Source organism: Scyliorhinus torazame, chromosome 1 (assembly GCF_047496885.1).
Source record: "Scyliorhinus torazame isolate Kashiwa2021f chromosome 1, sScyTor2.1, whole genome shotgun sequence".
NCBI classification, from domain to species: Eukaryota; Metazoa; Chordata; class Chondrichthyes; order Carcharhiniformes; family Scyliorhinidae; genus Scyliorhinus; species Scyliorhinus torazame.
Window position 1 is genome coordinate 145173550 of NC_092707.1, and position 23873 is coordinate 145197422.

The window sequence follows — 23873 nt, forward strand, 5'->3', positions numbered from 1 at the left end:
GCAATTCAGTGAGGCCAATTGACCTACCCCTGCACATCGTTTGAGTTGTGGGGGTGAGACCCACGCAGGCATGAGGAGAATGCGCAAACTCTACACGGTCAGTGACCCCCAGGGCCGGGATCGAACTGGGTCCTCGGCACCGTGAGGCAGCAGTCTTAACTACTGTGCTGCCCATGTGCTTATTGGTGAAGAAAAAGGCCAACATTTTTTAAAAATGATTTTATTTTGCATGTTGAAAGGTATTTACAAAAATCTTCATCAGTTGGAAATCTTTATAGATAATATTAAATATTAAAAAAGGATTGAAATCTCCTGGAGCTCTTTTACAACCACTGGAATCACACATACTCTCCACAGTCTGAGATGATCACTTTCTGTTTTGGCTTTCCATCCTTAGAACCTTGTGCCTGGAAAACAAAAATTGGGCAATAACCAAGTTATTTTAAAATAATCAGAGAAAACTCAACTGATCGTTGCTGATTTTTTTTTTAATCCATTAGGTTTGATCATTTTCAAAACAGAGACTGAAGCATTAAAGACATTTACTGTTATGGTCAGGTTTGAGTTATCCTATGTTTTGGTCATGCCCGGCACTGGAGGGGTTCTGGAGAGGAGTGGTGGGAGCAATATCTCAGGTGGTGAAAGTCTGGGTCAAGCCAAGCTGGGGGCTAGCAATATTTGGGGCAGTGGACGAGCCGAGAGTTCAGGAGGCGAAAGAGGCCGGCATTCTGGCCTTTGCGTCCTCGTAGCCCGGCGAAGGAGGTGAAGCCCCCTAGCGTGGAGGCCTGGATAAACGACATGGCTGGGTTCATAAAGCTGGAGAGGATTAAGTTTGGCTTGAGAGGGTCTGCGCAGGGGTTCTACAGGCGGTGGCAACCGTTCCTAGACTATCTCGCGGAGGGTTAGAGGAAGATCGGTCAGCAGCAGCAACCCTGGGGGGGGGGGACGGGACACACGTCTTGGGAAGAGGGGGGGAATGGGGGATTGCTTGGGGGGGGGGTGGATGAGCAGGAGATAACCTGAAGGGCGGGGGGAAACTGGCACGTGCGGGAGAGAGCCAGTGTATAAAGCTATGTAAATACGCCATTTTGCCATGTATATATCTTGCTCAGTGCGATTTCGTGTTATTGTGTTACGGGGGGGGGGGGGGGGGGGGGGTTATTGTTTGTAAGGGGGAAAAAATTGTGTTGTTGAAAAACTTAAAAATATATATTTTTTAAAAAGGTTTGCGTTATCCTGCATTGTAAAATGCCAATATTGCCAAAAGCTTTGCCTATATCATTCAGATCTATGAGTAGATGATCTGAACCCTAAATTATCTACAGTACAAAAACACTTTAATGGATTAAGTTTCTTTGCCTGAATATTGGACAAATTGTACATTTAAATGCTTTGCCTTCAGGGAAAGCTTATGAGTTCTCTAAAACAAAGAATGTTAACTGACTTCAGTTTCCCACTCGCTATAAAGCAACCAACCAACAAATAAATCACAATTCTCTTTAGAAGAAAACAATCATTCCTAAATAATGTTAGAAATTCAGAAGTCTATGACAATCACAAAATAGCCCATTTCACTTGCTCCAGTAATTTTCACATGCACAGATGTTCTCTCATTCAGAAGCTGTGAACTTACGTTTTGAACTTGAGCAGAAACCTTCACCCTTCAGCTGGGTCCTGATTACATCCTCTCCTGTGCATTTGAAAAAGCACAATCTGTCCTTCTCTCCACACCCACTCCGCCGATACCGGCTGGATGGTTCTAGTCTCTGCACAAAACAGTCTACTCTGGCTCCCTGGCCCAAGAACCATTGGTGGCCCAGTGCTGCTTCTCCCTAAATTAATCATCATTGGTAATATTCATATAGTCTTCCTGAGGCAACATAAAATGATTTAGTAAAGGATTTCAGAGCGGTTCAATTACAAATAAATGTTGGCCTGTTCTGCCATTCAACAGGATCATCTCAATGTCACATTCTTATGCTCTCCCCATACCCGTGACATTTGTAGAGTCTAGAAATCTATTTCCTACATATTGTTTGATTTGTCACATGTACCGAAGTACAGTGAAAAGTATTTTTCTGCGGCTGAGGAACATACACAGTACGTACTCAGTGTATTCAGTGATCTGGCCTCCTTCTGTGGTGGAGAATTCCACAGGTTCACCACCCTCTGAGTGAAGACGTTTCTCCTCATCTCGGTCCTAAATGGCCTACCTCGTATCCTGAGACTGTGACCCCCCCCCCCCCCCCCCCCCCCCCCCCACCCACCAGGCGAAACAACATCCCTGCATCCAGCCTGTCAGAGTTTTATACGTTTCAATGAGATCCCTTCTCATTCTTCAAAATTAAAGTGAATACCAGCCTAGTCAACCCAATCCCTCCTCATATAATAATCCTGCTCTCCCAAGAACCAGTCTGGTGAATCTTCGCTGCACGCCCTCTATGGCAAGTATATATTCTTTATTGGATAAGGAGACTAAAACTGCACACACTACTCCAGGTGTGGTCTCACCAAGGCCCTGTATCAAATATATTAATACAAAGTAATTTAAAATGGAAAAAATGAAGAAGTTCCAATGCTCATAGGCGTTAAAGATCACTGAAAATGGATCATAGTCCACCTGGATTTGCTGCCTAGATCATAAAGTATTTTTTTTATTAGGAGGAGGTTGGCGTTAGCATTCTTCACCATTTGGGATTGTGGAGTAAGCAATTTGGAGGTGTAAAGAAAGTAAAACTAGACAAAATAACATGCTCTCAAATTTTATACTCACTTCAATCTGTTTGACAACATCCATTCCCTCCACCACTTCCCCAAATACCACATGCTTTCCATCCAACCAGTCTGTTTTATCAAGGGTAATGAAAAACTGAGAGCCATTTGTGTTTGTTCCAGAGTTTGCCATCGACAGCAAACCTAAACAATAAACAGATCATAAACACAACTTTAGCATAATCTCCCCATCTGCCAAAACATGGTCCTTATTTCGATTAGCTCCTTAGATAGCAAAGTTACAATCTGGGTCACTGTCCTTGTGGAGTTTGCACATTCTCCCCTTGTCTGCGTGGGTCTTGCCCTCACAACACAAAGATGTGTAGGGTAGGTGGATTGGCCACGCTAAACTGCCCCTTAATTGGGTATTCTAAATGTATTAAAAATAAGAAAAAAGATTACAAAGTTAGGGTAGGAATTATTACACTCCAGGTGCAAGAAAATATCCTTCAGAAAATGGAATGAAACCATTACCTAGCAAACTGCAATAAAACTGACTGGATAGAGAAGATATAAATAACTAAAAGCAGTGAAATCTTGGGTTTTTCCATCCGTTTCAGGTGATACATGCATCACCTCATGAAGTATTGGCCATATCGCTTCTGGAGTTCATAGGTTCAATTCCTGGGCAATGCGGAATTCGTTGATCTTATCTGGAGCAGTGGTGGGGACACTACCAGCGGTTCCAGTGTCCTCTGTGCTCAAGAAAAGGAGAAACCTGGTTCCTGCTCCTGATTGCACTTGGGAAGACACTGGGAAGGGGGAGTTTCAGCTTGAACTGTGATGCCCACCACAATCAAATAGTCTGCCAATGTTGACCATCTAAAATGGCACAAAACAAAAAAACTTCTAGCATTTGTGATATCCTGTTGCAGCGTAAGGAACAGGAAGAGGAAAAAATTGAGGGAAATAGCAATTTGAGAAACTGCAATAATAGAATGCTCATTAGGCACTTATCTACTTTCTAAGGCAGTTTCTGATCAGAATTTTCAAGGATGTACTGTTATAGCATATGTTTAAAAAAACTTGTAAACATAAGTCAACTTCCATCTATAAATATATATAAACATGTCCATAACTTTTCCATTATCTTTACTATTCAATAGCACACAGACAGGTACCTTGTTTACCATTTGCAGTATACCAACCAATAGAGTGATTGAGAACATAAGTAACTGGGCCAAAAGCTAACATTCCCTCTGGTTCCTTTTGTGCAGCCTTTGAAGTGAGTGGATGGTAATTTAAAGCAGCCAATATGAGCTCCTCCTGCGCTGATTGTCACCCAGCAGAGAAAACATGGAAGCTGGTTAAGATCAGCACTCACTACATATTTCAGTGTTATAACCATGTCCAGCTGAAGGATGGGAAGCTGCAGATTACACACTAAGATTCCAAAGACGTGCAGGTTAGGTGGATTGGCCATACTAAAATTTTCCCTTAGTGTCCATAGACGTGCAGCTTATAGAAAATGTTTTTTTTTGTGGGTTGTGGGGATGAGGTAGGGTGCTCTTCTGCATGTCGGGATTCTATGGATTACATTTCAATCTAAAACTGACTGGACAATTTTTTTTAAAAGTTGAAACATTGTACCTGGTGCTAAGTGCTTTAGAATAAAGTTTTCATCATCAAACTTCTTGCTGTAGATGGATTTTCCGCCAGTACCATTGTGGTTGGTGAAGTCGCCACCCTGACACATGAATTGTGGGATGACACGATGGAAGCTGCTTCCTTTAAACCCAAATCCTTTCTCGTGTGTACAGAGACAACGGAAATTCTCTGAAAGAAATGTTTTGTTAAATATCCACAAAAGAACAAGTTGAGGAATCTTAGTAAACTATACACAAGAATAAGGAATGGAGTAGGCCATTTGGGCCCTCGAACCTGCACCACCATTCAATATGAACATGGCTGATCTGATTGTGGCCTAACTGTTCTTTTCCACCTGTCACCCAGAATCCTTGACTCCATTTGTCAATCAAAAATCTGTCTAATTTAGCCTTGAATATATTCAATGGCCAGCCTGCTGCTCTCTGGGGAAGAGAATTGTCCAGACTATCGGCCCTCAAGAGAAAAAATTCTCCTAATTTCAGTCTAAAATGGGAGACCCCTAATTTTTCAACGGTGTCCCCTAGTTCTACATTCTCCAAAAGGGGAAACATCCTCTCAGCATCCATCCTGATCTTATTTGTTTCAATAAGATCACTTTTCACTCTTCTATACTCTAATGGATATTGGCCCAACCCTTCCTCAAAGATAACCCCTTTAATTCCAGGAATCAGTCAAGTGAACCTCTGAACTGCTTTGAACACAATTATATCCTTAAGATATCAGTTATTATGGAAATAAAAGCAAAATACTGCGGATGCTGGAAATCCGAGAGAGAAACAGAGGTACTGTGGAGTTGAATATGACTCTTCCTTTCAGTTATTGAGGAAATTACTTACTCATTAGTGGCTCAATTTTGTGAGAAAAATAATGTTTAATTCACAACCAGACTCTTGTAGATCTTAAATAAAATCAGAAAACATTGAAAATAAGGGCTGTGGTAACATAATAGTTGTGTTACTGGGCTGGTAATCCAGAGACCTGGATGAATGATCTAAAGACATGGAGCTGGGCAATTTAAATTCAATTAAATACATTTAAAATAGAAAGCTAGTCTCACTAATGATGTTCACTAATGTCCTTTAGGGGCAGCACAGTGGCGCAGTGGGTTAGCCCTATTGCCTCACGGCGCCGCGATCCCAGGTTCGATCCCGGCTCTGGGTCACTGTCCATGTGGAGTTTGCACATTCTCCCCGTGTTTGCGTGGGCTTCGCCCCACAACCCAAAAATGTGCAGGGTAGGTGGATTGGCCTCGCTAAATTGCCCCATAATTGGAAAAAATTAATTGGGTACTCTAAATTAAAAAACAAAACGAAGGTCCTTTAGGGAAGAAAATCTGCCATGCTTACCTGGCTGTGACTCCAGACCAATAGCAATGTGGCGTCTTCTGAAATGGCCAAGCAAGCCACACTCAGCTGTATTCAAAAAGGTGGCTCACCACCTCAGCGAGGACAAATATGGATGGGCAATGTGCTGAGTTTGCCAGATAGACCTAGGCACAGCAAATGATTAAGAAGGCAAGACCCAGGCACATCAAATGATTAGGAAGGCAAATGGTCTCCCCGTGTCTACATGGGTTTCACCCCTACAACCCAAAGATGTGCAGGGGAGGTGGATTGGCCACGCTAAATTGCCCCTTAATTGTAAAAAAAAATTTGGTACTCGTAAATTTTTTTTTTAAAGGAACGTAAATGGAATGTTGATGTTTATTGCAAGAATGGGATATAAAAATAGGGAAGTTCTACTGAAGCCATGCAGGGCCTTGCTGAGAGCACATCTGGAATACTGTGGACAGTTTCCATCTCCTTATTTGAAAAAATAGATATAATTACATTAAAAGCAGGTTAAAGAAAGTTCACTCAACTCATTCCTGGGATGAGGGGCTTATGAAGAAAGGTTAAACAAGTTGGGACTATACCGATTGGAGATTAGAAGAATGGAAGTTGATCTTATTGAAACAAGTTCCAGAAGGACTTAATACGGTAGATAATGGGGGGCAGCACGGTGGCGCAGTGGTTAGTACTGCTGCCTCACGGCGCCGAGGTCCCAGTTTCGATCCCGGCTCTGGGTCACTGTCCGTGTGGAGTTTGCACATTCTCCCCGTGTTTGCGTGGGTTTCACTCCCACAACCCAAAGATGTGCAGGTTAGGTGGATTGGCCACGCTAAATTGCCCCTTAATTGGATACTCTAAATTTATTTTTAAAAAGGTAGATACTGGGAGGATGTTTTCTCTTGTGGGGGACACAGTTTAAGAATAAGAGTTCTCCCTTTTAAGACAGAGACAAGAAGAATTTTTTTCTCTCGATCGTTATTCTGTAGAATTCTCTTTCCCAGAGAGCAGCGGAGGATTGGTCATTGAATTTATTCAAGGCTACGTTAGAAAGACAAGGGCAACAGAGTTTATGGGACAAACAAAAGTGGAGTTGAAACCACAATCGGATTGGTCATGCCTTATTAAAGGTCCTGGGTTTAGGCTCAAGGGGGTTGAATGGCCGACTCCTGCTCCTCAGTGCCCTGTTCCTACCCCATGAAGAAGTTAAGAAATACTAACTCTTCAACTGGGATCTTTCTGATCAAGTCACTGGAAAAGGGAAGAAAGTTTGAAGCAGGGTAAGTTTCTGCCCTAGTCCAAGCTTTCCATCCCCAGTTTTTTTCCCTCCCTTATTAAGCATACCATAAGAAACAGGAAGATTGAGATGGGAGGGGGCTGTGAGCAACTTCCTGTTCATGGCAAAACCCCTCTGGCCTAGACATACGATTTGGCTCGGAGACCCCCCCCTTCACGCCTAATTGGCCGCCTTCCCACCATGTGGTTGTTAAATGGCGTCCCAATTTTTTATTTGCCAAGCAGAGATGGCAGGAGCTTGCGGACCACTCACTCTCTGGTCTGACTTCTTCACCCCTCCGAAAAGTGTCAAACCCAATGGGTTTCCACAGATGACCCATAAACCACCCAGCCCTAAGCCACTCATACTCCTCTCAGATGGAAGGTCCATAGAGCGATGGCTTATTTAGCAGACAATGTAAATAAAAGGGGGAAAGCACTTAGTTGTTAACACAATTTATGTGGTCTTTGCTCCCAATAATTAGAAAGGTCACAGCTGTGTACAAAGTTCATCTTTACCCGCAGTCATTGGAACAACATCAGCTCGTAATAAAAAGCGTAATCTGCCAACGGGCTTATTGCCAATTTTGATGTCCATGTAGACTTGAGGATTGATTCTTGTTTTTTTGGCTGGTGGTTCACCCTGAAAACAAATTAATCTTTAAGAAACAAAATCTAAAATTGTGAATAAAAGAAAACATTTTTTAAAAATCCACACATTTAAAACCAGAAAGATTTTTCTAATCTCACAAATCACACCAATCTCTGATTAGTGAACAAAATTGGATATCTACACATTAAGACACAATTTTATGTACATAATTCATTAATGCTGTGCTTCAGTTTAAGCAATTTGCCACGTTATACCCAATTAATCACTTATCTCAAATATTGTGTGGGTTACAGAAAGGAGCTTTTTTAAAGTATAATGCACACAACATCACACATCTTCACCTTTGTACCAGTATTTTACTAAATGATATAACATGTAATACAAGTGTGTACCATTTACATGATGCACTGCAACAACTTGTCAAGGCTCCTTCCAAACCCGTGACCTCGACCACCTAGAAGGACAAGGGCAGCAGAAGCATGGGAACATCACCAGTTCCAAATCCCTTCCAAGCCACATTCCATCCTGACATGGAAATATATCACTGTTCCTTCACTGTCATGGGATCAAATTCCTGGAAGTCCTTCCCAGCAGCACTGTGGTGTACCTACATGTGATGGACTGCAGTGGTTCAAGGAAGTGGCTCGTCGCCACGTTCTCAAGGGCAATTAGGGATGGGCAACAAATGCTGGCCTAGCCAGCGATGCCCACATCCCATGAAAAAAACATATAAAATGTTACTTTGATTCCAATATATTACAATAGTTTTGTTTTTAAAATACACTTATCCCTACAGGCATTTCCTGCAGCAGTCCAACTCATTGAGCCAGTTTAATGTCATAAATAGCTTTAATGCTCTGCTTGTCAAAGTGAATATTAATAATAATAATAATCACTTATTGTCACAAGTAGGCTTCAATGAAGTTACTGTGAAAAGCCCCTAGTTGCCACATTCCGGCGCCTGTTTGGGGAGGCCGGTACGGGAATTGAACCTGCGCTGCTAGCATTGTTCTGCATTACAAGCCAGCTTTTTAGCCCACTGTGCTAAACCAATCATGCAATGTTGTGTGCATTATACTTCAAAAAAGCTCCGTTCTGTAACCCACACAATATTTGAGATAAGTGATTAATTGGGTATAACGTGGCAAATTGCTTCCAGCCCCTGAATGATTAGTTTGGAAAAACTGATCATTATTAATTTAGGGCAGAAGTGTTGAAATTTTCTGGACGTTTCCTCCACAGGATCTTCTAGTCCTGCTGATGGTGACCATCCCACCGGCGGTCCCTGGCCCAGAGGCTGCGAACAACAGGAAAACCCGTTGACAGCGGTGGGACCGGAAGATCCTGCCACCACTCAATGATGGGCCTCCTCCGCAAAACATGCCAGGCTGAGGGGGGCGGAATCATGCCCACGGTGTCACCATTGGGTAAACAAAGACCAACCTTCTCTTAATTTGTCCCACCAACAGAGTGTCCAGATCTCACCTTCAAAACAATTCTTCATACTAGAATGGCATTTCTATTTCCCACACCTCTCAGAGCAAGATTGCCAAATATGGACATTGTCGTATTTTGGATCTATAACCACGTAAACCCTGTTAAACATTTCGTATAGGACCTTCCCTGACAATAAAGCAGGTATTGAACCCATCAGTCAGGGTGGGATTTGAACCCACATCTCAGAGGTGCAGGATTGTGTCAGTCAGTCTTTTTTTTGTCTTTCAAACATATCATAGTACGAAGTCTTACAACACCAGGTTAAAGTCCAACAGGTTTGTTTCGATGTCACTAGCTTTCGGAGTGCTGCTCCTTCCTCAGGTGAATGAAGAGGTATGTTCCAGAAACATATATATAGACAAATTCAAAGATGCCAAACATACCATAGGCATTAAACTAGGACATTCTGGGATCAAAATAAACATTAACGTGCAGCAGAATTCTGCTCAACCGCAACCACAAGCTGCATTTGCATGGCGCCTCCAACATAGGGAAATGCTCCAAGGCATTTCACAGGAGCACAAGGCATAAAATGTCTTACCTCCTGTGTTTGTGTGTTTCCATCATCTCCGCCTTGCTCTTCATTTTCATTCTCTTTTAGAGTCTTCCCAGCAAATTTCTTTAACCAGTCATCATCTGACCACACTGGAAAGAAGCAGACACTCTACATTTCACTCAAAAGCCTCAGGTCATTTATATTATCGATAGTTATCATTTAATAAAATTGGTAGGTCTGTCACAATTTCCATTTAAAATGCACCAAAATCTCTTTTGGTCAGGCAATGGCAGCAGGGAAATTAACTTTTAAGCGTCCACGTGTACTCATTGTATAAACTGCGCCTGTTGGTGCTGCTGCATTAAAGCTGTTTCATTATCAAAATCACTGCCATCACTCCGTTACTCAAAAAAAAGGCACCTCTATTGTTACAAACAAAAGTCCATCTCCAACTTTCCTTTCCGCAGCAAGAACTCCCCTCGGTGTTGGTACTTTCCAAATCTGTGCCCATCTCTTCTGCAACGCCCTGCCTGAATCTCTGTAACCAGTTTTTGCAGCTTCTCAAAATGACCTGAATGATGTTCGTTCTCTGTCACTGTAACCATAGTGCAATATTAATCCTCAATCTCTCCGCAGCATCCTACTCAAAATATCTCTCTTCCAGTCTCTGGTTTAGTGAAACTGCCCTGGTTTGGTTCCATTATTATCTATCCTACTCATAATCACAGCATCTCCAGCAATGGCTTACCTTCATTAACCCCAGAGCCCTCCAACCCCACCCAGACTATCCTTAGCTGCCATTCAAATCTAAATGCAGAAATGGAGTCAGCTTCCACATGTACACCAGTGGTTTCCATTGCCTCAGTTTTTACATACTTTGACAGCCATTTTGTATGAACCACAATTTCATCCATTTAAACAAAGACCAAAGCCATCTGACCCAATTTTGACTCTGTACCAGTGATTGGGCATTGGATGAGTTAAAATCAGGCACATTATTTTTAGCCCATGCCATAAACTCCTTAACCAGGCCTCTGATTCCATCCCTTTCCCCAGACACCATCGCCTGCTGAACCGGACAGTTTGCAACCTCAATGTCCAATTCACCCCAAACTACTCTTCCAACCCCATATCTCTCCATCAGAAAGATGGCCTAGTTCCACCTCCATAACATAGCAACATAGGAAATAGCTACAGGAGTAGGCCATTCAGACTGCTCCGCCATTTGTCAGGGCTGCACGGTGGCACAGTGGTTAGCACTGCTGCCTCACAGTGCCAGGGACTCGGGTTCAATTCCGACCTTGTTAGAGTACCCAATTATTTTTTTGTTAATTCCGACCTTGTTGACTGCATGGAGTTTGCACTTCCTCTCCGTGTCTGCGTGGGTTTTCTCCGGGTGCTCCACTTTCCTCCCACAGTCCAAAGATGTGCAGGTTCGGTGGGGTTACAGGCCAAAGGGCAGAGGAGTGGGCCTAGATAAGGTGCTCTTTCAGAGGGTCAGTGCAGACTCAATAGGCTGGACGGCCTCGTTTTTAATGTAGCAATTCTATGACCTCTAGTTCTAGATTCTCTCACAAGAGAAAACATCCTCTCCACATTCACCCTACCAACACCCCTCAGGATCTATTATGTTTCAATCAAGTCACCTCTCGCTCGTCTAAACTCCAGCGGATACAAGCCTGCCTGCCCAACCTTTCCTCATAAGACAACCCACCCATTCCAGGAATTAGTCTGGTAAACCTTCTCTGAACTGCTTCCAACACATTTACATCTTTCCTTAAATAAGGTGACCAATATTGTATACAACAGAAGCAAAACCTCCCTACTTCTTAAAAAATATATTTTTATTGTAGATTTTTCAGTTTTAACAATATAACCATATAAAAACAGATGTTACAAGTTACACTATAAAAGAAGCACAACCAACTGTACAGATCACATCCAAAGACCCACACTCCCAACCGTAAACTAAACCTCCATCCACCCTAACAAAGGACGGTAACCAACTCTTTAAAAAAGGAAATGAATGGCAGCCATGTCAGATAGAACCCCTCAACCGACCCCCTGATAGTGTATCTGACCTTCTCCAAATGCAAAAATTCCATGTCACCCAACCATGCTGAGGCACTGGGTGGAGTGTGCAACACCGGTGAGTCAGATACCCTCAAAATGGCCACAAAAGGGCAAGGCTCCAGTTCAATATTTATTACTGACATGGTGTTAAAGAAGGAGACCCAAAAGCGTAGCAACTTAGGACACAACCACAACTTACCAGCGTGGTTAGTTGGCCACCAAGAACACTGCCCACATTTGTCCCACCAGTCCTGAAAAGAAATCACTCATCCGAGCCTCGACCAGATGAACCCTACGCAACACCTGAAGCTGGATCAGGCTGAGCTGTGCACGGGAGGGTATGGAGTTTACCCTGTGAAAGGCCTCACTCCACAACTCATCCAAAATATATCCCAATTCTCCCTCCCACTTTGCCTTCACATCACCCACCGGGGCCGACTCCTCTGACAACATCTGGTCAAAGCTACCCGGAATACTCCCCCAACAGCCCCAACTAAAGACAATCCTCTTTAACAGGGAGGATGGTGGTGACAAGGGAAATGGGGGAAAAGTCTATTCGCTCTTATCCAGAGTCAACTTATATCCGAAAAGGAGCCAAAACTCCTAAGTAGCTTCATTATCCCATCCACAGTGGAGATGGATCCGTAATATAAAGGAGCAGGTCATCTGCATACAAAGGCACCCTATAATCTCTACCTCCACGCCTTATCCTGTTCCACTTATTGGAAGATCTCAACGCTGTGGCCAAATTTGCAATCTCTAAGGCAAACAAAAGCGGAGATAGTGGAATCCCCGGTCTTGTACCCATTCAACAAAAAATACCACGAGCTGAAAGCATTAGTGCAGACACTTGCCGTGGGGGCATTATACAATAGTCAAGCCCACGAAATGAATATTTGCCCCAAACTGAACCTCGCAAGGATATTCCCACTCCACCATTTCAAACACTTCCTCGGCATCCATGGATACAATTACCTCTGTCTCGGGCACTGGAGAGGGGAAAAGAACAATATTCACCAACCGTCGTATGTTGACCGACAATTGCTGACCCTTGACAAAGTCTGTCTGGTCTTCCGCAATCACCTCTGGGAGACAGGACTCTAATCGCATTGCAAACACATTGGCTAGCAGTTTGGCGTCTGCGTTAAAAAGCGATATGGCCCGCATTCCGTGGGGTCCTTGTCCTTCTTCAGGATAAGAGAAATCGAAGCCTGTGCAAGTGCAGCGGGCAATGAATCTCGGCTCAAAGACATGTCCAATATTAAGTCAACTGACCCGCAAACCTCTAGTAGAACTCGATGGGGAACCCATCAGGGCTGGGGGCTTTATCCATTTGCATCGATCCAATGCCTTTCAATATCTCCTCAGGATTTAACAGGGCTTCCTACTCCTCTCTTCTCTCCCGCTCCACCATGGGAAGGACAACCCATCTAAAAATTAAGCCATGTCCGAACTCTCCTCTGGGGGCTCTGATCTATAAAGATTCTTGTAGAATGTCTCGAAAGCCACGTTGACTTTGCCCAGGGCGGAAGCCAAACTGCCACTCGAATCCCTCATCTGTGCGATCTCACGGGAGGCCTCCTGCCGCCTCAGCTGATGGGCTAAAAGATGACATATGTGCAGAATACCCGCTTCGAGCACTGCAGCTGGCCCACCACCTTACCTGTTGACAGCAGTTCAAAACTGTGTCTGCAGCTTCTTTCTGCTCACCAGCAACTCCAGGGTAGGGACAAGCGAGTACGGATGGTCCACCTCAGGATAGAATCCACCTGCCTCTGGCACTCCACCCTCGCAGTCCTTCCCATAAGTGCCTTATAGGAAATTATCTCCCCTCTAATAACCACCTTAAGGGCTTCCCATAACATGGAGGGTGAGACAGACTCGTTCTTATTAAACCTGACATATTCCTCAATGACAGAAGACATCACCCCCACCCCACCCGCTCCATAAAGGCTATCAATGCCTTCGCTACCCCCGATGGAGCCAACGACTTGGGCCTAGATTGATCCACCTCAGATCTAATAAACAGTTTAAATCCCCTCCAAAAATTAATTGATGCGAGTCCAAGTCAGGAATGGATACTGGGATAATAAGCTGCAGCTACTCCCCCAACCCACTCCTTCTCTACATTTATATTCAATTCCTGTAGTGGGGAAAATTGTACAGCTATTCAACTGTAGTGGACTTCACCCTCACACTTATGAGAGACCAGATGAAGACTCTTGGCATTATGAACAAAGCTTTGTTATAGTTATAACTGGGCTGGTGTCCTATGCAGCTCACACACCAGATAGACCCACTACCCATCCTGTACAGACAGTTATACTTCACATTAGGTTACATAAATTGGTATAGACCAATCACTTGTTACTAGTCTGTTATGTCCAGTCGTGACTATCGATTAGGTTTACATCATGCATTGTATATTAGAATAATTAAAACCAATTGCATCAGAGGTCCGCATGTTTAATTAAATATCCAATCAATACAAAGGCACACATGTTGTCTTGCAATTAATGATATCAGTGGTCCGATATCTGATGTGTAGCTATCCGTCAACCCTCCCTATCGTTATTGGCAGACAACCTGAAGCCAACACAATGGTAGTCTGCCCCACATTGTTATACAGACCTCAGGCTAGTTCCTGCCTGAGAGCTGGCCCTACTGACAGATCATGTCCTTATGGTGTCTTTTTTCAAATTGGAAGCCTGTCTCTCACAGTCAGAACAGAAGATTTTAATTTCTCCAGTAAATTAGGAACCGAGAGTTTTTTTTAAATAAATTTAGAGTACCCAATTATTTTTTCCAATTAAGGGGCAATTTAGCGTGACCAATCCACCTACCCTGCACATCTTTGGGTTGTGGAGGTGAAACCTACGCAGACACGGGGAGAACGTGCAAACTCCACATGGACAGTGACCCAGGGCAGGGGTTCGATTCTGGGTCCTCAGCGCCGTAGGCAATGATGTTAACCACTACACCATCGTGCTGCCCAGGAACCTAGAGGTTTTATTTTAAATATATTTATTAAAGTTTTTTAACACAATTTTTCTCCCTTACAAACAATACTCCCCCACCCCCGTAACAAAATAACGAGGAAATCGCGCAGAGCAAGATATATACATGGCAAAATTATATATTTACATGTCTTTGTACACTGGCTCTCTCCCATACGTGCCAGTTTCCCCAATCCTTCATGTTATCACTTGCTCATCCACCCTCCCAGGCAGGTCCCCCCCCCCCCCCCCTCCCCCCCAGGCAGGTCCCCCCCCCCCAAGGTTGCTGCTGCTGACCGATCTTCCTCTAACGCTCCGAGAGATAGTCTAGGAACGGTTGCCACCGCCTGTAGAACTCCTGCGCAGACCCTCTCAAGGCGAACTTAATCCTCTCCAACTTTATAAACCCAGCCATATCGTTTATCCAGGCCTCCACGCTGGGGGGCTTTGCCTCCTTCCACATTAGCAAGATCCTTCGCCGGGCTACTAGCGACGCAAAGGCCAGAATGCCGGCCTCTTTCGCCTCCTGCACTCCCGGCTCGTCCTCTACTCCAAATATTGCTAGCCCCCAGCTTGGCTTGACCCGGACTTTCACCACCTGAGATATTGCTCCCGCCACTCCTCTCCAGAACCCCTCCAGTGCCGGGCATGACCAAAACATATGGACATGGTTCGCCGGGCTCCCTGAGCACCTTCCACATCTGTCCTCTACCCCAAAGAACCTGCTCAACCTCGCCCCCGTCAGGTGAGCTCTGTGAACCACTTTAAATTGTATCAGGCTGAGCCTGGCACACGAGGAGGAGGAATTAACCCTACCTAGGGCATCCGCCCACAGACCTTCCTCGATCTCCTCCCCCAGCTCCTCCTCCCATTTACCCTTCAACTCTTCTACCAGCGCTTGCCTTGCCCTCCCCGACCCATACACCCAAGATCACTCGGTCTTGAATTTCTTGTGCCGGGAGCAAGGGGAATTCCCTCACCTGTCGCCTCGCAAAAACCCTCACCTGCATATATCTAAAGGCATTTCCCGGGGGTAACTCAAACTTCTCCTCCAGTGCCCCTAGGCTCGCAAACGTTCCGTCAATGAACAGGTCCCCCATTCTTCTGATCCCCGCCCGCTGCCAGCTCTGGAACCCGCCGTCCATCTTCCCCGGGACAAACCGATGGTTACCCCTGATCGGGGACCACATCAATGCTCCCATTGCACCCCTGTGCCGTCTCCACTGGCCCCAGATCCTTAGCGTTGCCGCCACCACCGGGCTCGTGGTATACTTTGTCGGCGAGAGCGGCAGCGGTGCCGTCACCAACGCCCCCAGGCTTGTTCCTTTACAGGACGCCATCTCCAACCTCTTCCATGCCGCCCCCTCTCCTTCCGTAACCCACTTGCGGATCATCGACACATTTGCTGCCCAGTAGGAGCTCCCCAGGTTAGGCAGCGCCAACCTTCCTCGGTCCCTACTGCGTTCCAGGAACCCTCTCCTTACCCTCGGGGTCTTATTCGCCCATACAAACCCCATAATACTCCTACCTACTCTCTTAAAAAAGGCCTTAGTGATCACGATGGGAAGGCACTGAAACACAAACAAAAACCTCGGAAGGACCACCATTTTGACCGACTGCACTCTACCCACCAGCGAGAGCGGTAACATGTCCCATCTTTTAAAATCCTCCTCCATTTGCTCCACCAACCTCGTCAAATTCAGTTTATGTAGGGCCCCCCAACTCCTGGCTATCTGGATCCCCAGATACCGAAAGCTCCCCTCCGCCCTCCTCAGCGGTAGGTCCCCTATCTCTCTTTCTTGGTCCCCCGCCTGTAATACAAAGAGCTCACTCTTCCCTACATTGAGCTTATAGCCCGAAAACTCCCCAAACCCCCTCAGAGTTTGCATGACCTCCATCCCCTCCATTGGATCCGCCACGTACAGCAACAGGTCATCCGCATATAGCGACACCCGATGCTCTTCTCCCCCTCGGACCACCCCCCTCCATTTATTAGACTCCCTCAATGACATGGCCAATGGTTCGATCGCCAATGCGAACAACAGGGGGGACAGGGGGCACCCCTGCCTCGTCCCTCGGTACAGTCGAAAGTACTCCGACCTCCGCCGGTTCGTCACTACACTCGCCACCGGGGCTCTGTAAAGGAGCTTAACCCAACTGATAAACCCTCCCCCGAACGCAGCACCTCCCAGAGGTACTCCCACTCTACTCGGTCAAAGGCCTTCTCCGCGTCCATAGCTGCCACTATCTCCGCCTCTCCCTCCACCGATGGCATCATTATCACGTTTAAGAGCCGCCGCACATTGGTGTTTAGCTGCCTACCCGTTACAAATCCTGTCTGGTCCTCGTGAATCGCCCCCGGGACACAGTCCTCGATCCTCGTGGCCAGCACTTTTGCCAGCAACTTTGCATCCACATTAAGGAGCGAGATCGGCCTGTACGATCCACATTGCAGTGGGTCCTTGTCCCGCTTTAGGATCAAAGAAATTGTCGCTTCCGTCATTGTCGGAGGTAGGGTCCCCTCCTCTCTTGCCTCATTAAAGGTCCTCACTAGTAGCGGGGCCAACAGGTCTACGTACTTCCTGTAGAACTCCACCGGGAACCCGTCCGGTCCCGGGGCCTTCCCCGCCTGCATGCTCCCCAAACCCTTGCTCTGCTCCTCCAACCCAATTGGTGCCCCCAAACCAGCCACCTCTTGCTCCTCCACCCTTGGGAATCTCAGTTGGTCTAGGAATCGTCTCATACCCTCTTCCCCCGCTGGAGGCTGGGATCTGTACAGCTCTTCATAGAAGGCCTTAAATACCTCGTTTATTTTCGTCGCACTCCGAACAGTGGCTCCCCTTCCATCTTTGACTACCCCTATTTCCCTCGCTGCCATCCTTTTACGGAGCTGGTGTGCCAGCATCCGACTAGCCTTTTCCCCATACTCGTAGGTCACCCCCTGCCCTTTCCTCCACTTCTCCGCCTTCCCTGTGGTCAACAGGTCAAACTCCGTCTGGAGCCGTCGTCTTTCCCCAAGTAATCTTTCCTCCGGGGCCTCTGCGTATCTCCTGTCCACTCTCAAAATCTCCCCCACTAACCTCTCCCTTTCCATACCCTCTGTCTTCTCCCTATGAGCCCTAATGGAAATTAGCTCTCCCCTGATCACCGCCTTCAACGCCTCCCATACCACCCCTACCCGCACCTCCCCGTTGTCGTTGGCCTCCAAGTACCTTTCGATAAACCCCCTCACCTTCCCACACACCACCTCGTCCGCTAGCAGTCCCACATCCAGCCGCCACAGCGGGCGTTAGTCCCTCTCCTCTCCCAGCTCCAGTTCCACCCAGTGCGGGGCATGGTCCGAAACGGCTATGGCCGAATACTCCATCCACTCCACCCTCGGGATGAGCGCCCTGCCCAGAACAAAAAAATCTATCCGGGAGTAGGCTTTGTGTACATGGGAAAAGAAAGAAAATTCCCTGGCCTGCGGCCTTGCAAACCGCCATGGGTCCACTCCCCCCATCTGATCCATAAACCCCCTAAGTACCTTGGCCGCCGCCGGCCTCTTTCCAGTCCTTGATTTGGAGCGGTCCAGTGCTGGATCCAACACTGTATTGAAGTCCCCTCCCATTATCAGGCCTCCTATCTCCAGGTCCGGAATGCGCCCCAACATGCGCTTCATGAATCCTGCATCATCCCAGTTCGGGGCGTATACGTTTACCAACACCACCCACGTCCCTTGCAGCCTACCGCTCACCATTACATATCGCCCTCCATTGACCGCTACAATAGTCTTGGCCTCAAATGACACCCGCTTTCCCACTAATATTGCCACCCCTCTATTCTTCGCGTCCAGTCCCGAGTGGAATACCTGTCCTACCCATCCCTTTCTTAACCTGACCTGGTCCGCCACCTTCAGGTGAGTCTCTTGGAGCATGGCCACGTCCGCCCTCAGGCCCTTTAAGTGCGCGAACACTCGAGCCCTCTTCACCGGCCCATTCAGGCCCCTCACATTCCACGTTATCAGCCGGATTGGAGGGGCTCTCCCTTCCCCCTTCCCCCCCCTCCTTCCCCCTCCCCCCCCCTTCCCTCCCCCCCTTCCCCCCTCCCCCCCTTCCTTCCCCCCCTTCCTTCCCCCCTCCCCTCCCCCTTCCCTCCCCCCCTTCCCCCCTCCCCCTTCCCCCCTCCCCCCCTTCCCCCCTTCCTTCCCCCCTCCCCTCCCCTCCCCCCCTTCCCTCCCCCCCCCTTCCCCCTCCCTTCCCCCTTCCCCCCCTCCCCTCCCCCCCCCTTCCCCCCTTCCCCCCCTCCTCCCCCTCCCCCTCCCCCTCCCCCTCCCTCCCCTCCCCCCCCCTCCCCCCCTCCCCCTCCCACGCCCCGCCGACTAGCCATCTCCTTTTCTGGGCCAGTCCCGTGTCCACGCCTCTCTCACCCTCCAGTCCCCCAGATGGGGGGCCCCCGTCTCGACCACCTCTTCTGTGTCCCATTCCTTTTCGGCCAGTGCAGCAGCAAACCTCCCCCAGCCCATATAACATTTCCTGCGCGTGATTGACCCCCTATATACAACAACCATCACACATCAAACCTCAAACACCTCCCCACCCTCACAAACCCTCAGTTAGAGTCCAACTTTTCGGTTTGTATAAAAGGTCCACTCCTCTTCAGGCGTTTCGAAGTAATAGTGTTGGCCCTTGTATGTGACCCACAGTCGCGCTGGCTGCAGCATTCCGAATTTCACCCCTTTCCTGTGCAACACCGCTTTGGCCCGGTTGAAACCCGCTCTCCGCTTTGCCACCTCCCTGCTCCAGTCCGGGTATATTCGGATCTCTGCATTGTCCCACTTACTGCTCCGCTCCTTCTTGACCCATTTCAGGACCAACTCTCTGTCCGTGAACCGGTGAAACCTCACCACCATCACCCTTGGCGGCTCATTTGCCTGGGGCTTCCTCGCCAGCACCCGGTGTGCCCCGTCCATCTCCAGCGACCTCGAAGGGGCCTCCGCACCCATCATCGCCCCAAGCATCGTGCTCGCGTATGCCCTGGCATCAGCCCCCTCCACTCCTTCAGGGAGACCCAGGATCCGCAGATTCTTTCTCCTCGAGCTATTCTCCAGGTCTTCGAGTCTTCCCGCCCACCTCTTGTGTAGCGCCTCGTGCTGCTCCACTCTCACCGCCAGGTCCAAGAGCTCGTCCTCGTTCTGGCTGACTCTTTTCTCTACCTCCTGGATCTTAACCTCGTGGGCCTTCTGGGTGATCCCGAGTCCTTCAATTGCCGAAAGCATAGGCGCCAGCATCTCCTTGCGCATCTCCTCGCGCTGCTCTTCGAAGCAGCGCTTGATGAACTCCTGCAGCTCCCCTTTGTCCCTGGCCGCGGCCATTTTTTTTTTTTTTTACCCTGCTTCTCCCGTTGCTCCAGTGCCACTTTTCTGGCCGTTGCACTTCGGGTCTGTTTCATAGGCATTGGAGGGGGACCTTCACTTCCCCACGGGTTTTTGTCGAAAAAGGTTCCATTGGGGCTCCTCTAGCGAGCCCGAAAGTCCGTGGTAGCGGGAGCTGCCGACTCGTGCGGCTTAGCTCCGCATCGCCGCACCCAGCAGTGAACCTAGAGTTTTGAATCCAATGTAACGTCTAATATCTAAAAGAGCCCTCTTCAATTCCCCTCACAATAAATTATAACATTCAATCAGCTTTCCCAATGACTGGGTGGCATGGTGGCACAGTGGTTAAAACTGCTGCCTCATGGCGCCAAGGACCCAGGTTTCATCCCGGCCATGGGTCACTGTCCTATGGAGTTTGCACGTTCGTCCTGTGTCTTCACCCCCACAACCCAAAGATGTGCAGGATAGATGGATTGGCCACACTACATTGCTCCTTAATTTAAAAAAGTGTTTAAAAGCTTTCCCAATGACTTGCTGTACCTGTAGATTAGCCTTTTGTGATTCATGCACTAGGACACCCAGCTCCCTCTGCACCTCAGAGCGCTGCAATTTCTCACCATTTAGATAATATGCTTCTTTTTTATTCTTCCTGCCAAAATGGACAATTTCACATTTTCCCACATTATACTCCATTTGCCAGATCTTTATCCACTCACTTAACCTATTTATATCTTTTTGTAGCCTCCTTATGTCCTTTTTACAACTTACCTTCCTACCTATCTTTGTGTTAACAGCAAATTTGGCAAGTACCCCATCCATTCCTTTATCCAACTCATTGATATACATTGTAAAAAGTGGAGGTCCCAGTGCTGATTGATCCCTGTGGCACACCACTCATTACATCTTGCCAACCTGAAAACAACCCTTTTATTTCTAACCTCTGTTTCCTGTTAGCTGGCCAATCTTCTATCCATGCCAATATATTACCCCCTAAAACATGGGCTTTTATTTTCAGCAATTCTTCACCTAATCGCTACGTCAAGCTGGAGGTTGTTCCTGGGATCTTCCTTGACCAGTCAAACTGCTCACTATCATTAAGCCTGTATGAGCCAATGGGTCAACAATCAAATGTCTGGTTTATAAAGGCCATTCTCATTCCTCACCTGCTCTTGAAGATCCCTCTTTAATTCGCATCGGTTTTGCCAGATTTACTCGTATTGTCCTTCCAAAAAGTTCAGATTCATTCTAATAAATAATAATAATTTTCTTTATTAATGTCATAAGTAAGCTTACATTAACACAGTAATGAAGTTGCTGTGAAAATCCCCTTTCGCCACACTCCGGCACCTGTTCGGGTGCACAGAGGGAGAATTCAGAATGTCCAATTTACCTAACAGCACATCTTTCGGGACTTGTGGGAGGAAACCGGATCATCCGGAGGAATGCCACGCAGACACGGGGAGAACATGCAGACTCCGCAATAAACAGAAGAAGGTAAAGGATATTAAGCCACTATTCAGTATGGCATACTGACCTTTATACCCTGGTACTTCAGTCAGCACTGTCATTTCAGTTTAGTATTTATAAAAAATATGATTTGGGTTTTCAAGAATCCAACTTTGTTCACAATTACTATAAAGAGATGCCACTTTTTATTATAAAATGGTTTACAGCTGCCAGTTTGCCCACTTTTCCCAGACTGCCTGCCACTTACCATATTATCAATGGCAGCTGCAGAATCCTGGAAGAAAAAGTGAAAGGTTGTAAATTGTCAATAAACAGCACAATGCACTCAACTCCATTATCAACTGAGCATGCTCAGTGCACCCTGGGAAGAAATCTGTAAATCACACTGGGGACATAATAGGTGAATGAGATACTGCCATTAAACATAAAACGAATGAAGACCAAATGATCTCCACAGTGATTTTAATGTAAATGTAAAGCTTCTAGCTTCCTGTAGTGAGTTTGTGTGTGTGTGCATGTTAGAGACATTATGGGAGCAAAGTGTAAAGAACAGGGCACAGGCAAGTCCTCATTCAAAACCCACACCTTCCAAATGCTGTCCACTGATCAACAATTACAAGCAGTAGCCCTGACTAACGATTACCCTCCTCAGAACATGGAACTAGAGACCTATTGTCATTCAAGCTTCCTGGAAACTGTCTCAAGAGTACTCAATATATCGATTGTTAATAAGGATAAGGACCACAGAAAGCCTTGTTGGCCTTTCAGTACATCATTTTATACCAACAATGAATAAAGATTAAAACACATCAATTCATTGCATTACTTAGACTAAACAATTTTTAAAAAAATTTAGAGCACCCAATTCTATTTTTTCTAATTAAAGGGCAATTTAGCGTGGCCAATCCACCTACCCTTTATATCTTTGGGTTGTGGGGGTGAGACCCACGCAGACACGGGGAGAATGTGCAAACTCCACACAAACAGTGACCCGGGCCGGGATCAAACCCGGGCCCTTGGCATCGTGAGGCAGCAGAGCTAACCACTGCACCACCGTGCCGCCCTAGTCTAAACAAATTTAATATTTGACAGCTAACATTCAAGTATTTCGGTCACAGGATACTTATTAATGTTTTTATGTGATCACCTCTAATTAAAACGTCATTTAATCAGTGGTTATATCAACCCAAATCATATTTTTTAACATTCCCAGTGTGAAAGGTTTTTGTAGCTTTGAAAAAAAGATAAAAGCAAGTATCTCACCTCAGCATTCTCAAATTCAATGAATGCAAAACCTCGGTGTTTCTCTGTTTAATAAAGAATTAAAATTTTTACTTATTTCATAATCTTTATTCCTGAAATACCAACATAAAAGCATCAAATTTCAATAGTTGTAACACAGAAGCAGCTCTCACTGTATCTGGAACATCATGCTGAATGCTTTGTTACCAATTATTTACAAATGTTAAAAAAAAGTATTGACAGACTTAATTTTCAGCTTAATAATTTTGAAAAGAGTGTCTGCATTCAATGATTTAGATATTACTTAAATTTGCAGGTAAAGTGGAGCATTTTTGTTGAAAGATTTTTATGTAACAAAGAACTTTGTTATTACTCTCATTTTGCATGTAATCTGAACCTGGCCATTTCAGACAGGGAAATTTTAAGTACCTGTTTCATAGTCTAGTGGGATTTGAATGTCCATGATATCTCCAAATGGGATAAAAGCTGCATGAAGGACCTTCTCATCGACCTCTTCAGCAAGGCCACCTATGGATGGTAACACAAAATGCACATCCAATTTAACAATATAACAGAAAGGATTTTCTGTGTTGAACACCAGGTCCTGCAAGTTCCCGTCCAAGTCACGCACCAGCTGTCTTGGAATTATGATCACCGTTCCTTCACTGTACCTGGGTCAAAATCTTGCAGCTTCCATCCTAATGGCACAGTGGATGTACCTACAACACGTGGACTGCAGCGGTTAAAGGTGGTAGCTCATCACCACCTTCTCAAAGGCAATTTGGGGTGAACAACCAATGCTAGACTAGCCAGTGTGTTCACATCCTGTGAAAGGGTAAAATTCAAACAATGGAATGCCTACTTACTCCAAGTAGCAAGAACATGGATACGCTTATGAGACGGTAACAGAACATGAAATGGCACAAGATAATTAATAACAAACTTGTAGTAATTTTGTAAGAGGTGGGTGGCACAGTGGTTAGCACTACGGCCTCATGGCGCCATGGACCCGGGTTCAATGTCCATCTGGAGTTTGCATATTCTGCGTGGGTCTCACCCCCACAACCCAAAGATATACAGAGAAGGTGGATTGGACACGCCAAATTGCCTCTTAATTGGCAAAAAGAATTGGGTACTCTAAATTTTAAAAAAT

The 23873-nt window shown here is 46.3% G+C and overlaps 2 protein-coding genes across 3 annotated transcripts in view; one reads left to right on the forward strand and one right to left on the reverse strand.

Moving 5' to 3' along the window:
* The window catches only part of LOC140413952 (homeobox-containing protein 1-like), a 167321-nt gene extending 157854 nt beyond the window's left edge, over window positions 1-9467 (forward strand). Inside the window, exon 10 of the mRNA XM_072500949.1 lies at window positions 8839-9467. Within this exon, the coding sequence (XP_072357050.1) occupies window positions 8839-8919 (81 nt within the window). The 3' untranslated portion in view covers window positions 8920-9467. The remainder of the gene's footprint in view (window positions 1-8838) is intronic.
* ppie (peptidylprolyl isomerase E (cyclophilin E)) overlaps window positions 207-23873 on the reverse strand; it is a 28685-nt gene continuing 5018 nt past the window's right edge. Inside the window, exons 2-10 of one of the 2 annotated variants that reach the window (XM_072500955.1) lie at window positions 23150-23248; window positions 22742-22785; window positions 21726-21752; window positions 21175-21256; window positions 9635-9738; window positions 7503-7626; window positions 4363-4548; window positions 2774-2916; window positions 207-407 (exon numbers count right to left, since the gene is read on the reverse strand). In XM_072500955.1, the coding sequence (XP_072357056.1) occupies window positions 339-407; window positions 2774-2916; window positions 4363-4548; window positions 7503-7626; window positions 9635-9738; window positions 21175-21256; window positions 21726-21752; window positions 22742-22785; window positions 23150-23248 (878 nt within the window). In that variant the 3' untranslated portion in view covers window positions 207-338. The remainder of the gene's footprint in view (window positions 408-2773; window positions 2917-4362; window positions 4549-7502; window positions 7627-9634; window positions 9739-21174; window positions 21257-21725; window positions 21753-22741; window positions 22786-23149; window positions 23249-23873) is intronic. The other variant, XM_072500956.1, reaches the window with a different exon arrangement.